Source organism: Eubalaena glacialis, chromosome 5 (assembly GCF_028564815.1).
Source record: "Eubalaena glacialis isolate mEubGla1 chromosome 5, mEubGla1.1.hap2.+ XY, whole genome shotgun sequence".
NCBI classification, from domain to species: domain Eukaryota; kingdom Metazoa; phylum Chordata; class Mammalia; order Artiodactyla; family Balaenidae; genus Eubalaena; species Eubalaena glacialis.
The window spans coordinates 147,122,602-147,138,699 of NC_083720.1; the positions used below are offsets into that span (position 1 = coordinate 147,122,602).

Sequence of the window (16,098 nt, forward strand, 5' to 3'; positions counted from 1 at the left end):
GTCCCCTGCATTGGCAGGCAGATTCTCAACCACTGCGCCACCAGGGAAGCCCAAGGATGGACTTTTAAGCATGTTACCGTTAAGCATGTTGTTACATGCTCTAACGTGTAACAGACTAGCAGAAGACTATGTGTTACTGCTGAAGGGAGAAAAGCTTGCAAAAATACGTCTCACACTAAGGCCTCTGGAAGGAAGTGATGAAGATGATGCTGAAGAGGAACCGTCTTGAACAAGTGTTGGAACTTGTAACAGAGTCATGGGCAGGCAAGGGCTCCACAAGGGGTGACAGTCTTAACTCAATCGTAACTCTGCCTTACGGTTTCCTGCACCTCCTACAGAAAACGCTGATGGCCATCGTTTACATTTGGTGCACTGTGGACTATTTGCAGGACATTTGAAGCTGCGGGGAGGTTTTCTCTGCCACCTCCAAAATTTCCTGGATGTTTCTTTATGCCGTAATGTTACACATGTGCAGAAAGATATAAACTGATTTTTGTTGTAGTTGAAGAAAAATATCATTAGCCAAAGCAGAATAAAGCAAATTGTTTTCTCCCCACACCTCATACGGCATGCCAAAGCCAAACACGAATCACTAACCCATTATTGTTATTAGTGTGGCCAAGTGAGAGCTTCTTGTAAATGCCTCTCCACTTCCATAGGCAGAAGGGTCACTCATGCAAAATGAGAAAGTTAGTAACAGTGAAGTTGATATCATAGAGGAGAACCTTTAGATTCTCCTTCAGGAAGATCAAGACCCACAATGCTGAGGGAAGCAAAGCCTCTACCACATTTTTATAACAGAGCAGGGGATTTGGTGGTGTTCTCAAACCTACCACAATGATCACAACATCCAGACAATTCCAGAAACTCCTGAAATAGTGCAGCTTGTGAATGCGAATTTCCAATATCTCTTCCACCACATAGTAAAGGATAAAGAAACAAAAGATAATCTCACAGGCTGCCAGGAAGAAATCGAAAGTTGTGACATATCGGATCAGCTTTACAGGCTGAAACTGCCAAGATGGAATCACACCGCCTGTTGCTGGGAATTCGACCAATAACCTGCGTTGCAATAAGAACAGTTAAAACAATTAACAACATCAACAATAACAACAACGCATGGATGCAGCCAGGAAAAACATCATCTATTCTGTCCCTGCTCTAGAAGGTAATAAAACGGAGACCACAAGTCACTCCAAACTAGTGGCAAAATGTTTTTATCACAGCCAGTAACTCCATCCTTGTAGAATTCCGTGTCACAAAAACAACAAGACTTCCCAAGGCCTCCCAGACCAAAGAGATTATTCCTCCTCAGTCTCCCATTTACTCTTCTGGTATTGATACCACTCAAAATGCTATACACTTATTTTTAAATGTAGAAGTTAATCAACACACAAGACTTTATAGGACTTTGATTAAATGCAAGTCCTTCAACTGGATAATGAAGAACATAAGAAATATATGTCATCAATCAAAACATGTATGGCCTGGTTGAGAAGCAGGACGTCTCTTTCATATACATATAAAGATAGGGAATGAGTTTCTCACTCATGCATTTGGTGACACCTAACCAGCATCAGATAATTTGCCTACGGGGACCGTTTTGCGATCGGAACTTCTCAGAGCGTTATAGTGAATTGGTGCTCAGTGAATGTCTGACTGTCTGCAACACTGACATATGCTTTTACACTCACACTGATGGCACTGATCTTTAGTGCTTTATAATAACTGAAGTGAAGATGCTTCTTGCCAAATTCCCCTTTGTAGGTGTCACACTGAGAAGGTTCAACGATTCACTTAAGGGTACAATTTCCCTTCACGCTAGAAACAGACTCTCTAGATCCTTAACTTGAAGACTTTTAAAAGATCTCCAGTCAGCGATGAGGTGTAACCATCTCTCCCGTTACAGGATGGACAGGACAGGTGGCCGCTCCTAGAACCTAAGTATCTAGGGCTCAAGCATGAGCAATAATCAAGTATAGGCAAGGACTACAGCAAATCAGAATTGGTCAAAGAAGTGTGAAACATTTTCCTTCCCTGGCACTATCAACCTCCTGTTTTCTTCCTATTCAATACGCCGGAGCGGAGGGGTGAGAACCACAAACTCGCGAGAGCAATACTGAAACAAAGAGCCTTGTGGCAGCCTCGGGGTGAACTCACAAGGGCAGGAAGTGGCCTCTGTGTGCTGAATCATCTCTCTCTGCCTGTTCTGGTGCTGCATCGTCAAGCCCTCCAGAAATTGAGGCAACAATGTAGAGAAATGAAGCAACTGCCTTGACGATATTCACTCTTACAGTATGGGGAGGAAGTGGAAGACATACTCATTTATACCTTCTATAAATAGATATTTCCTTAAATGTCAATCAGAGTTGCCTGCCTGCGTGTATCCTCTTTCTGTGCTCACTGGAATCATTAGGAGAAGTTCAACAATAATTGCAATAGATTTTCATTCATTTTTAGTAACAACTATTACTTGATTTAATGTGATATTGTTTTCTGCAAAAGTTGTTAGATATAAAGACTGCGAGAATCCAATTGGCTATGTAAAGCACAGTTGAGTTTAGCCTCAAAAATAATCACAAAATAAGGCTATTATGAGAATTTAGCCTTCTTATTTGGTGGGTAAATATATGTGCAAGTAATTCATGTCAGCGACGTCTGGATGTTGCTGCCATATTCACCAGGAGGATTAAAGCGGGTGAATTCTGGATCCCCCTTGCCTTGTTCTGCCTTTTTTATAGCACATATTACCTTCTAACATGCTATTTAATTAATTTGTTTCCTTTGCTTATTGTTTATCATCTAATATCTCCTCCTGGTTAAATGTGAGCTCCACAAGGGCAGAGATCTTTATTCTGTTCACTGATGCATCCCAAGAGCCTTGAACAGTGCCTGGCACATATTAAGTGTCCAATAAATGTTTGCTGAATGAATGCATGAACAAGAGGTCCCAGACAAGCCAGTGGGATCTTTGTCAGTTTCCTCACTGTCGCCAGAACGGTCATGATGGCAACATCACAGAATCTGCGGAAGGAACTTTATGTGCCTTTGGTAATTCTTGAGTGTGAGCAGGTACCGGGGCACCTACTGAACACAGGCATAGCCCTGACTACTGTGCTTGCGTTCTAATCGCACGCGCATCATCTGAGAAGGGGAAACTCAGGGAAATGAGTCAAGACACGATGCCTGGGGGCCTCGGTAGCAGAGCATGGAGCACTGATCGTCCTCGTAATGGGAAAGGAGAGATGTGAGCAAAACACGGTGCTTTATCTGGGAAGGTTCCAGCCTTGGGATGAACTTGGACCAGACTTAAGGTTCTTCCTAACTCATAACATCCCCGGATCCTAACTAACTCCCTTCCCCCAAAAACCCCTATCCCAGTAAGCTTTTGGTTTTCACCCCTCCTTGCTGTCAGCTCTGATCCTTGAAACTCTCATTTAGCCAACTGCAGGCAATGATTTTCTGGTCTAACTCCAGACTAGGATGTATATACAGATACACAGAAGTGGGAGGCATGAGTGCCCTTTATACACACCTGATCACACAGAACAGATTAATGTTGGCATTGTACACTGAAAAGTCAATAAAAGTTGCCCGGGTTCCTCGGTCCAGCCAGACATTTTTCTTGAGGTTAGCAACCTGAGCGGCTGTTTCCTCTCTTGTTCTTGACAAATCCAGGTAATAGCCAGCTCCACTATAAGTTGCAATCATTCCCCAGTGGCTACTCCCATTCAAGTCTTTTTCACTTGTGTAGATCCAACTAATTCAAAGACAAAACAAACAGGTAAAATCAGTGGCACACTTGGGGCAATTACAGAGACAATTGGTTCCTGGTAAGACAGAGTACGTAACAAATAACTGTAAGTCTCATCAAGCTGGGTAATGCGCTTGCCATGGTGCTTTGTGTTTTCTTACATCATTCACATATAGCTATTATGCCCATTTTAGGAATAAGGGCCCTGAGGCTTAGTGAGGTCAACTCAGTCTCAGATCTTTTGAAGGTAGAGTCAGGAACCCACCCCAGGACAGTCTGCCTTCAGAGGCCTGTGCTATTAGCCCTCAGTTTATATGATTGCCTTTCAGGGTGACTTACTTAGGGACTAGCTGACTCTAGGCCCCCCAAAAGTTGCAGCCAGAAGAGGTACAAGTTCATCAAGTGCCACCGTCAGCAACTCAACTAAATAAGACCCCACACAGCATTTGGGAGTTTAATCCACAAACATTTACAGGGCTCTCAGGAACCAGATGCCTCTTTGGTATTAATGAGGACAGAAAGATGAACTAAGATCCTTTCTCTCCCAAATTTATAATAAGTGGGGAGAGAAAAGTTGTAATTAAACACTGAAAATACAAGGTAGGTGATAATAACCAAAAAAGAATTGCTCGGGCCAATCAGAGGGAAGCTAGCCTTCTTTGGAGGTTCGCCGATGATGGGAAAGGTGAACCAGAGAAGGCTTTGGAAGAAGCCACGTTGAACCTAGGCTGTGAAAGGTAAGCAGGATTCAGACTTAGGCAGGCGGGGCCAGAGAAGTATGAGGCATCCGCCAATAGTTCGGTTTGGCTCCCATATGATGAAGAAGAGAAGGCTGAAAGGTAGACTCTGGTCAGATGGTGAGGGGCAGGCATGAAGGGGTCACCGCAGGAAGGTTTCTGGAGGCACAGAACGGGGTTACTCTGGTGGCTGTGGGGAAGCCTGGAGTGGTGAGGAACAGAGAGAGAGCGCGTATGTGGGAAAGAGTTAACACAGCGGGTCTGAGACCACCTTTCCTTAAAGAGTCCAGGTTGGACTCGGCTGGCATCTGGAATTTCGGTGATAATCGGCTCCCTACACTGATGTAAAACTTCCTCTGACCAGAAAGAGTGGCTCAGAGTGCCTAGGCTTCTGTACAAACAAGGTGGCTTGTGCTGCACGCCTGATTCCCTTCTGGGAGTCTGAGATTTGGGGATGTGCCGGGCAGAGCCTGCCTATGTAACCAGCACCCAGTAACACATGGGAGGCACCAAGTCTCTGCTGAGCTTCTCGGACAGACAATGCTTCCTACATGTTGTCACAACTCGTTACTGGAGGAAGACGCACGTCTTGTGTGGCTCCACTGGGAGAGGACCTTTACAACCTGGGACCTGGTTCCCTCCAGACTTTGCCCCATGAGCCTGTCCCTTTCGCTGCTTTTGCGTATTTCCTTTCACTGTAGTAAAGCTCAGCCATGACTATATGCTGAATCCTGGGAGCCCTTCCAGAGAATCGCTGAACCTGAGGCTGGTCCCATGGACCCCGACACGGCTGAGTCAGCTGTCCTTGCAAGAACCGAGAGGTGATGAGGCCTGAAGTAGAGCAGTGAGGTGGGAAGGACAAGGGAGGGCCGAGACAGGGCCACGGCGGTGACTGTCAACAGAGCCTGGCACTGATTTGGAATTTGGGGGCAAGGGAGAGGGGACTTCTGAAAAAAGACTCGAGTCTCTTTTTGGGTAATGCAAAGATGGTGGTGCCATGAACAGGAGGAAGAACAGATCCGACAAGAAAGTGATGAGTTCCGGGACTTCCCTGGTGGTCCCGTGGCTAAGACTCTGCGCTCCCAATGCAGGGGCCCCGGGTTCGATCCCTGGTCAAGGAACTAGATCCCACATGCCTCAACTAAGAGTTCGCATGCCGCAACTAAAGATCCCGCATGTGGCAACGAAGATCCCGCGTGCTGCAACTAAGACCTGTGACAGCAAAAAAAAAAGACTCCACGCTCCCAATGCAGGGGGCACGGGTTCGATCCCTGGTTGGGGAACTAAGATCCCGCATGCTGCGTGGCATGGCCAAAAATAAATAAATAAATAAATAAAAGAGAAAAAGCGATGAGTTCGGTTTGGGACATGTTGAGTCATCGGAGTTGGTGGGACATACAGGTGGCACACACACTCATCTTCTATCACTAGAACGTACGCTCTGCCAAGACAGGGGATTTACTTCTGTTTTGTTTACTGCTGCTTTGTCACTCCAACCAACACCAAGAGCATTTCTAGAAAAGGGAGACCTCACTGGGAACATGCCTGGCACATGTTAACACGCAGTGTATCTGTTGAAGAAACGATGAATCATCAAATAGAGATGAGAGTGGGAGCCATCTGAATGTCAAGGGAAAGAGTATAAAGAAAGAAAACACAGAGGCCTGAATATAGAACCTGGCAATAAGAGATAAGAAGGGGGGTGCAGAATTAAGAGAATCCAATTTCAGTGTCACTCACCAAAGTCAAAAGAACAAGCCTTCAACACGGCCGAATCCTGCAGAGGGGCTGATCAGCATGAAGGCAGGAAATCGATCAGTGAATCAGCAAACTGAACAAACCCACTGGTAGCTTCCAAGAGAGATGTCAAAAGCAAGGGCTTAAGCTTTAAGGGGTGAATCACTGGTAAGGAAAAGTGAATCACTGGCAAGTGAAAACTATTCTTTCAAGAAGTTTGGAGTTGAACGGAAGGAGAAATGGGAGTAACTCAGACTCTGGCAGGACCAGGGATGGTTTAAATACACCCAAGAAGGATCCCTTCAGTAGCCCACCCTGTAGTGAAAATCACTTATAAGCATCTTGGATGTTCCAGGCACTGTTCAAAGCTTTGGAAATACAGCAGTGAACAAAACAGAGTCCCTGCCCTCAATAAGCTTGAATTCTGATGGGGAGCTGAGGGCAGCAAGCAGCCACCCTAGCAACATAATTAATATGGAAGAAGCAATGTGGCGTCATAAAAGAAACATGGGTTTTGGAGTCAAGCTGGTTCCATTTACTAGCGGTGTTGTTTTTTCATCTATAAAATGGAGCTGATACCTATTTCAGAGTAGTTCTGTGAAAAGTAGATGAGATAATGCATGAATTCACTTCTTAGCATCTAGCATGGTATAGAGGCTGCATGAATCTCTCTTACCAATGGCATGAGATAAAATATTAGACAAGGTACCATAGTTCATAAAGTGCAAGCTTATGCTTTGCAGGAACTGGAAAAAGGAGCATTAGTGAGCAAAATCACTATTACAACCTGGAAAAAATGTCTTTTGAGATTCAGTCTTTTTACGCTAAATCTTCGGATGTTTAGTAAGCTTGTTCCTTATGGGTCCAGGTACTAAAGAGGGTGTGTACTGGACGATAGACAAAGAATCTGGTTATGGAAAAGGTGTTCGTCCTCATTGTGTATTAACTAATCTGGATTCTGGTGTCTCAGTTCTCAAGAAAGGGATCTAGATGAACTGAAAGAATTAGTTTAGTGAAACTCAGAAGACAATTCTATCCACAGTGACTCACCCAGGGCCCATGCCCCAAGATGTCCACCTTGGGACAACCTCAGAACTCTTCTCACTTTTTATAATAATTCTAGAAATAAGGACTGTGCTCCCTTAATACACAGGATGTTTTAAGTATGGTTAACAAAGAGTACCCCAAATCCCTGCAAATACGCACAACACAGACACGTACTCAAAATCAAAAACACACATTTGAGAAGGACAGGCTTTACACCAGACAGAATAACTGCCTCACGAGCTTATGATACACTTTAAGTAATTGTAGTGTGAACACAAATTTATTTCTAAGAGCTAATAAAAAAGAATTTCTGTACCAAAAAACTTCCTAGTAACAACCTAGTGAACCACGTTACTGGATTTATAAAAATAGGATCCAGCCATCTTAAAAGAAACCTCTGAAGGTGAAGGTAGCTTCTTTCCTGTGGGGATATGGTCAGCAATTTAGCCTTCTGAAAAATAAGTATGCAGAAGCTGAAAGGGGGTAAAAAGTAAAGAAAACTTGAGAAACCAAAGTTTGGCCACGGCCTTAAATACAAGCATTGAAGGCATCTTCCCCTTGGCGAAGGGGTTAGAGAACAAATGAATGAATGTCCGTGACAGCCCAGGGCCCTGAGCCACAGACACTTACGCGGTTCCATTTCTCGGACCGAATGGAGCCCTGTCTTCACTGCTGACAGAGTAGACATCATAGCATTCTTTAATCTCGTCTCTCAAGTCCAGGGGGATGGAACAGGATCCATTTCTGACTCTGAGTTGCCGTATACGTGGTACCCCTAAGAGTAGGTTCTCGTAATAGATGAAGCTTCGGTCGTCGCCTTCAGTTCTGTTGCTGGGTTGCATCTTCCAGTAGAGCCCATCCAACAAGGCGCCTTCTGCAAACTGAAAGCAAAGGCAACATTTTTGAAAAACTCTAAGCTCAGAGGCCGCCTTGCTCCTTCCTGGAATGTTTGTGTGACCAACAGTTTGGCAACTCCGTGAACAGGGTAGAGTGACAAGGGTGGGTTTTGCTGTCAGAGAGACTGGATATTGCTTCAGTCTTGCTGCGTCATTTCCTTGCTAGCTGTGAGGCCTCGAGCGTCTGTAATATCTATCTTTTGCATGGTGGCTACACCTGGCACAGAATGGGCACTTCATACATGGCGACTCTGATTTTTACTCTAGGACTAAAGGCTGGGGAGAGGGTGCAGTTTGCAATGAATCCATAACCATGATCAATTCCACTTTCCCTTATTAAAACAGCATCCCACATAATCATGGTTCACAATCACTGGAGAGGAAAAGATGATAGTTTTGAAAACCAGTCTGCTATCTGATGGATCTTTTAATTGTCTGGATTATTTTGTCATAGGGTGAATGAACTCTCTAACTTCTCACCCCCCTCCTCCCCTCCATTTTTAGAGTATGGCATTCATTATCACAGAACTGTGTATATGTGAAAAGTCTCTCATTAGTTTGCCTATAGGAAAGACAGACCCAGCCATTTCTCAGTGTCTTATCCTTATCAGACAATCAATAGAGATGGAGTGATTTGCCCCCTTGAAGTGGAAAAGATTCATATTATACAAGTGTGGTTTTGGATGTCAAGTATTTTTAGGCATTATTTAGTATGTTTAGGTTCTTGTGATCCAGTTCCTCTATCTTTAAAATCAATAGCTCTGACCCCAGGGTTTACTAAGAATTTTAGAAAGTATTTCCCCAGAAGGAAGTAATCATTTCCTTTCCAATTTCCCTCCCCATTTTCTTAGATTCTGAACACATCTTCCAGATCAGTTTAATATTTTTCCTATGGTATCCCTCATTGCTTATCCTCTAATACTAATGTTGGAATTTGTGACAATTTGGGGAGGGCTGGGTTGAATTTTACATTAGAGATCTTTGAAGGAATGTGCCTGCCTTGTATCAGGCACTGTTCTGGGGTACATTCCAACACCAGCAAACAGACAAAAACAAAAAACGAAGCAAGACAAAACAATCAAATTCCGCCCTTGTGGGCCTGAACTGAATTTATGAAGCCAAATGAACAATTTTCAATAACAAGAGGTCATTTGCAAATACCTTCCAGAAGTCTTCCATTGAAGAAAGAGTTTTAAAGTTAGTTTTCTCCATTTTGGACACCGGGGTGTCCAGGAAGAGCTGGGACATGATCCGGGTATAGTAGTACACACTGGAGCTCATCATCCCATAGGTCACTGGAAGACAGAAAGAGCCAAACGAACTCTGCCAGGGACCCTGCACACGCACTCACACGATCCCGGCGGAGGGGCAGAGAGCCATCCCACCTTCCTTCCCTGCATCGTTGTTCCAGGATCCCTCCCCAGCATCGTTGTTCCAGGATCCCTCCCCAGCTCTCTGGCTTACACAAGAAATGAATTAACATTGGCTTACATGAAACAAAACTGGCTTACCACTGAGTACCAGATGAAGATCAGGTGCCCCCTCCTTGACACTTGGGACCTCCCGGACGCCCTTCACCTTCACCTCCCCCCACCTCCCGGACGCCCTTCACCTTCACCTCCCCCCACCTCCCGGAGCCCTTCACCTTCACCTCCCCCCACCTCCCGGAGCCCTTCACCTTCACCTCCCCCCACCTCCCGGGGCCCTTCACCTTCACCTCCCCCCACCTCCCGGGGCCCTTCACCTTCACCTCCCCCCACCTCCCGGGGCGCTTCACCTTCACCTCCCCCCACCTCCCGGGGCCCTTCACATTCGCCTCCCCCCACCTCCCGGGGCCCTTCACATTCGCCTCCCCCCACCTCCCGGGGCCCTTCACCTTCGCCTCCCCCCACCTCCCGGGGCCCTTCACCTTCGCCTCCCCCCACCTCCCGGGGCCCTTCACCTTCGCCTCCCCCCACCTCCCGGGGCCCTTCACCTTCGCCTCCCCCCACCTCCCGGGGCCCTTCACCTTCGCCTCCCACCACCTCCCGGGGCCCTTCACCTTCACCTCCCACCACCTCCCGGAGGCCCCTCCATAGCAGAGCCTGCGCCCCAGCCGACGCCACGCCAGCTCCTCATCCTCCGGCTGTACGCCTGCCTCTCCCTCTCCCGACGACGGCGTGGGCAGCCCACTCTCGTTTTGTTCCCACATCAACAACTCCCCGTTCTCGTCTGCCCTGCTCTGTACCCTGAGGCTGACCCCTGCAGACCGACTGGACTCCCCTGCCTTCTGGTTTCCAGTGCATTCAGCCAACAGGAGATCTGGGGGCCCGAGGAGACAGAGAGTTGGGTTTGTTCCCCCTCCTCCCACTCCCTCACTGCCTGGGTGCAGTTTGCTGGGGACCCTCTAACGGTGGCCACCGCTGCTGGGGGCCTCTCTTCTCCCCCAGCCACACCAGGTTCACCCCACGCCATTCCCTGACCTTGTCCCTCCAGGCCCGGAGGTGGGAACCTTCCCCAAGAGCCTCATGTCCCCTCCTTGGCTCCTATAACCCTGCCGCCACACCTCTGTAAAGGGTCCTTTCGTTGAACTCCCATAATTGCCGCTGTGAGTCTCCCATCTCTTTCCTTCTGGGATGCTGACTAACAGACGCATCTGCCTCCCACCCACCTGTCAGCTCTTGCGTGGCACACTCGAAACTCAAGCCACAGCCCTGACGTGAAGACTTGCTGATCTTACAGCCCATTCTGAATGGTCCTGGAGAAAGGTGGGGAGATCATGTACGGGCTCAGCAGGTCACAGGAGATCAGGGTTTGAGTCTGGGTCATGCCTCTCACTTGCTGTACAAGCTGTACAAGTTACTCAGACTTTCTAAGCTTTAGTTGCCTCTTCTGTAAGGAATAATGAGCTATCTCATGGGAGTTTTGGGGGGTGCTTAAGAAAAAATAACTAAATGGGACTTCCCTGGTGGCTCCAGTGGTTAAGAATCCGCCTTCCAATGCAGGGGATGCAGGTTCGAACCCCGGTCGGGGAACGAAGATCCCACATGCCGCGGGGCAACGAAGCCCGCACGCTGCAACTACTGAGCCCGCATGCTCCGGAACCTGTGCGCCACAACTAGAGAGCCCGCGTGCCGCAAAGCAGAGCCCACACACCGCAACAAAGACCCAGCACAGCCAAAATTAAAAATAAATAAATAAATAAAGGGAAAGAAGAGGCAGAACAGCATTTCTTAAAAAAAAAAAAACTAAAAATTATCCAATACAGTGGTTGACGCTTAAATGTCCAATAATGGTGGTTCTTCCTCCTTAACCAGATCGCTACAACATATCTATTAAAAATTTCAGCACTTTAACGAGTGCTGTCTTATGCTGAACTCTAATGATTGCTGGTATCATACGCTTTGATACCTACAATTAGATGACAAAACACTTCAAGAGGAAGGAGATACTTCCTTTTATGCTTCTTTTGACCACAGAGGTTTTACAGGTCTTTTGACCACAGTGCTCAACACCCAGCAAGCAATGAATACTTAGCTGATTCTGTAATAATCTTGAGGCAGCATAAAATGCATTTTAAAACCTCATATTAAGTGATTTGGGGATTACATCTTTCCTTCACCTGGTCCCCTTCCCTACCCAAGCATCATAGAGAATTAAGATTAAAAGAGAGGAGTGGATAATAGTGATCCAAACACAAGTGTGTCTGCGGGTCCAGCTCGAGCAGTCAGTGAAGCAATAAGCACACACAACCACATGGCTCGTGTGCTGCATCTAGAGGGGACGGGACCTCTCCCAGTCCTCAGAGTTAGGTTCCATCCCCTGTCATCCTATGACCCACTAATTAGGACAAGAACACTCCTCTTCAAGTGTTCCATGCCCTGTCACCTCTTAAAACTGCACTGGACCGGAGTTCAGGGTTTGGACTTTTAATCCACTGATGGGACAAGGTGTTGGGACATGAAGATGAGCAAGATGTGATCTCTGTCCTCAAGAAGAGGAGCTCATGGTGTCCCCAGGGGGAGCACTGCCTACTAGCTCCCACAGAGGGGCGGACAAGGTACGGTGTGTTCTGCAAAGGCCTGCTTCAGATCCAAAGCTGATACCATGCTAAAGAGGAGTCGTGAAGGCTCCCCAAAGCCCACTAAATGATTACTATATTGATTTTTGGAATTAATTTGAAATTAGAAATTTCTCTGGATTGGCTAGTTAATGTAGATCACTCTCAAATGTTTTTACCTGTGGGGTTTTTTTGGTTGTTGAAAAAGAATTATGACAAATTATTTAAATTTTTCGATTTATAAATATGCAATATGTACGTATTTTAGCCACTGATTTTAAAATGCATCTCCTTTATTGTCCTGTACTTTTAATATTGATTGCTTTTGAAATTCTCAGGACCTGTATGGAATTTAATAGCTTCACTGCAAGGGAAGGGATACATCCTCTTGGCTATGCAGTGCCACCTGCTGGACATCCAGAGAAACAATGCCACCTAGTGTTGACAGGGATGATGGTTCTAACACCTTCAATCAGCTAACGTTAACTCCGTCCCTCCCTTGTGCCGGGCAGTGGGCTGGTCCAAGGGATATCTTCAAGTGACAGCTCCACACACTCCAGGGGTCAGCTGCATCACGAGTCCAGCTAGGCTGTAGCTAAAGGACCCCCTGGGATTTGAAATCAAAACGATGTGGGTTTGAGTTTAAGATTTCCTTCACCCTTAAGTCAGCCTCTGTGTTCATAATTGTGGGTCTCGGTATATTGGGATCTTGGTCAAGTATTTAATTTTTCTGAGCTTGAGTTTCATTATCTAGAAAATGGGAATAATAACATCTAAGGCTTTTGTGTAGTTCACTGGGTGAAATGTATGTGAACACACATTTTGCATACTGTTAAATGCAATAGAAATGTAAGACTATTATATCGTTTCTCCTTTCAGTCCCTGATGGGGAAAGCCCACTTGGAAGGTAACATACTCTTTAAATGAACTGAATTGTAAAGAAAAAAGTTACAGCATGAAATAACCATAAACGAGGATCAGAAAGGAGAGGAAAATTTTTAAAAATATAAGGTAAAGGACACATATATCCTATGTGCATATTTTTTTTTCTGCTATTTAGTCCTTGTCTTAACTCTCAGATTCGATTTTCTATGAAATAAGCCAGAATAAAAAAACATTATCACAGCATCACCAACTAATCAGCATGTAAACTAACTACAGCTGTCTTAAAACATGGTCTCATTTAAAAATAGGCTGTAGACACCATTTTATTCTTAATATGGTTGAAAAAATACAGGCTTAAATACTAAAAACAATATAAAGGGGATTGCACTGTATAAACTCCAAACCAGTGGAATAAAAAACAAAGAAAAAATTTCCAATGTAACAAAAAGAAAAAGAGAAATGAAAAATAACAAGTGTAAAAGAGAGGAAAACATAAGATGGCAGAAATTTGACAAGGGCATGAAACGTAAAGAGCTTAAACTTACTAGATGACAAAGTCTTAAATATTGGTTAAAAAATTTAAAAATGTATCTTTAGAATTTTTATGAGACCCATTCAAAATGAAGTTAAAAATAAAGGAATGAGAAAATATATATTAGATATACAAAAGGTGTTAAGTGGTATTGCAATCATCTGACAAAGGAGATTATAAGGTGAGTACTGAGTTAAAGAAAAAGATTATCTTTTATTGATAAATGATGCTTTACACAATGATAGAACTATAATGAACTTTTATGTATTGAATAACAATATCAAGATATATAAAGCAATGTCTTCTAGTAATAGGAGAATTACCAAAACCACAATAGCAGTTGGAAACAAATTTATACCTCTCAATCTTTGACAGAGAAAGAAGATAAAAATGATCTCGGGATATTAGGGGTTTTATATAGAACATATGACTTAATGTATTATATATATATCAAACTTTATACTGTATCAAAAGAGATCACTCACATTCTTTTCCAAATATCCATGGAAGATGTAAGAAAATTAATCATATTCTGGGCCACAAAGACAACACCAGTAAATCCCTAAAATTAAAAATCCACCAGGCAGGTGTCCTTATAAGGAGATGGCCATGTGAAGAAAGAGGGACACAGGGAGAATGCCCAGTGAAGATAGAGGATTGGAATGATACCGCTACAGGCCAAGGATACCAAAGAGTGCAGGTAAACTACCACAAGTGAGGAAGAGGCTAGGAAGGATGCCCTACAGGTTTCAGAGGGAGCATGGCCCTGCAGGCACCTTGATTTCAGACTTCTATCCTCCAGAACTGTGAGAGAATAAATTTTTGCTGTTTAAAGCCAAAAAAACAAAACAAACAAAAACCTTTGAAACAAACAACCCCTCCCAAAAAAGCCCCCAAAACTAACCAAACAATAGTTTTTAAACCACAAATGCAGAAAATTATTTTAAAAGGATGAACCAAGATAGATAAAACTGAACCATTTAGAAATTAAAAATATTTTTCTGTTAGTAACTCTTGGGCCAGCCAAAGAGGAAATCAAAACCGCAGCACAAATATAAATATACCAGATGTAGAGACAGTAGGACCAAGGTGCCTCGGTCCCGGTATTCTAGGTCATCTGCCACAGTGACGCCATCACATTGAACAGGAACCCTGACTTCTCTGCAAGCTCTGTGTTGTACAGTATCCTCACAGGGACACGGTGGAGATAAAATAGGAACAGGTATCTGCAGGGATTCTACAAACTAAAAAGTGCGATATCAAGACAAAGTGCTACTCAGAAACCAAAGAAAGTTTAGGTTTGCATTGCTTCAGTTGTCATATTAGGAAAAGTTCTGTTTGTGAACGAAAAGAAGTACGAGTGAACACGAGAGAAAATGAAAATGGGCCAAGTCGCCGACATTTAGGGAGAACGTCTATGTGCCACCTCTGAGATGTGCCTGCCAGCAACCCTCGCTGCCCCCCTCCCCTGCCCCTGCACTGAGGGAGACAAGTGCGTGAACGTGTCTGACAATCCAGCGTGAGGGGCACCCACTATGGGAGGGGGCTGGCTGATAAAGGCCTTTCCGTAGATCTGGCTCTTGAGCTGACCTTGAAGGATGAGGAGGAACTAAACAGACTGACAGGAAAGGGACAGCATAGTCCGAGGCCTTTTTGAGACTCGTAAGTAGTTTGATGTGGTGGAAGTACCAGATATTCACAGGTCGGAAGAAGCAAGCAAAGATCATACAGTGAAAGACTAGTCTATCATGTAAAGATTTCAAACTTTATCTCGAAGGTGAGGTGATTATAGCATGTCCGATGAAAAGAGTGACCTGATTTAATCTGGTTTCAGAGACAGCAGTCCGGAGCCAGTGCCTGGGAGTCCTAACGTCCAGACATTGGGTCCCATCCACCCTGTGCTCCAATGGCATTCAGAGCCACCATCTTAAAATTTAAATAAACCTTACCACCCCCTACTTAAAACCCTGGCTTCCCCTTACCAAAGCCTACCGGACCTGTAGGGTCTGACCCCTGACCTTATCTGATAGCACTCTCTCTAATCACTATCTTCACTCAGCTTCTGGAATGTTCTGAGCTCTTTCCTGCCTCAGAACATTCACCCACACAGTCCCCTCTTCAACTGACTGGCTCCCATTCTTGCTTCAGGCCTCAGAGAGGCCTTCTCTTCGGGGAATCCTCTTCCCCAGCTGTCTTCTTTCTCATCACTTACCACATGTAAGGCCAGGGCTATATATGTTCTTAATTAAATTACGCAACAGTCCATTGAATCAATAAATGAATAATCCAGGAGAGAGATAATAAAGGTTAAAAAGAGGGACAACAGCAATCTACGAAAGAAGACAGATTTGAGAGGCACTACAGAGGAAGAAGTACGTGCAATGATCCCACGAGAAGAGTGAGAGAAAGCATCTAGGATGATGCTCAGGTTTGGGGAGAGGCATTCACGGGGGTGACGTTAACAGTAACCC

At 44.9% G+C, this 16,098-nt stretch overlaps 1 protein-coding gene across 1 annotated transcript in view; it reads right to left on the reverse strand.

Moving 5' to 3' along the window:
* PKD2 (polycystin 2, transient receptor potential cation channel) overlaps positions 1 to 16,098 on the reverse strand; it is a 54,511-nt gene that overhangs the window by 22,095 nt on the left and 16,318 nt on the right. The window contains exons 3-6 of the mRNA XM_061192642.1: positions 9,333 to 9,466; positions 7,906 to 8,156; positions 3,536 to 3,760; positions 834 to 1,062 (exon numbers count right to left, since the gene is read on the reverse strand). Coding sequence (XP_061048625.1) covers positions 834 to 1,062; positions 3,536 to 3,760; positions 7,906 to 8,156; positions 9,333 to 9,466 — 839 coding nt within the window. The remainder of the gene's footprint in view (positions 1 to 833; positions 1,063 to 3,535; positions 3,761 to 7,905; positions 8,157 to 9,332; positions 9,467 to 16,098) is intronic.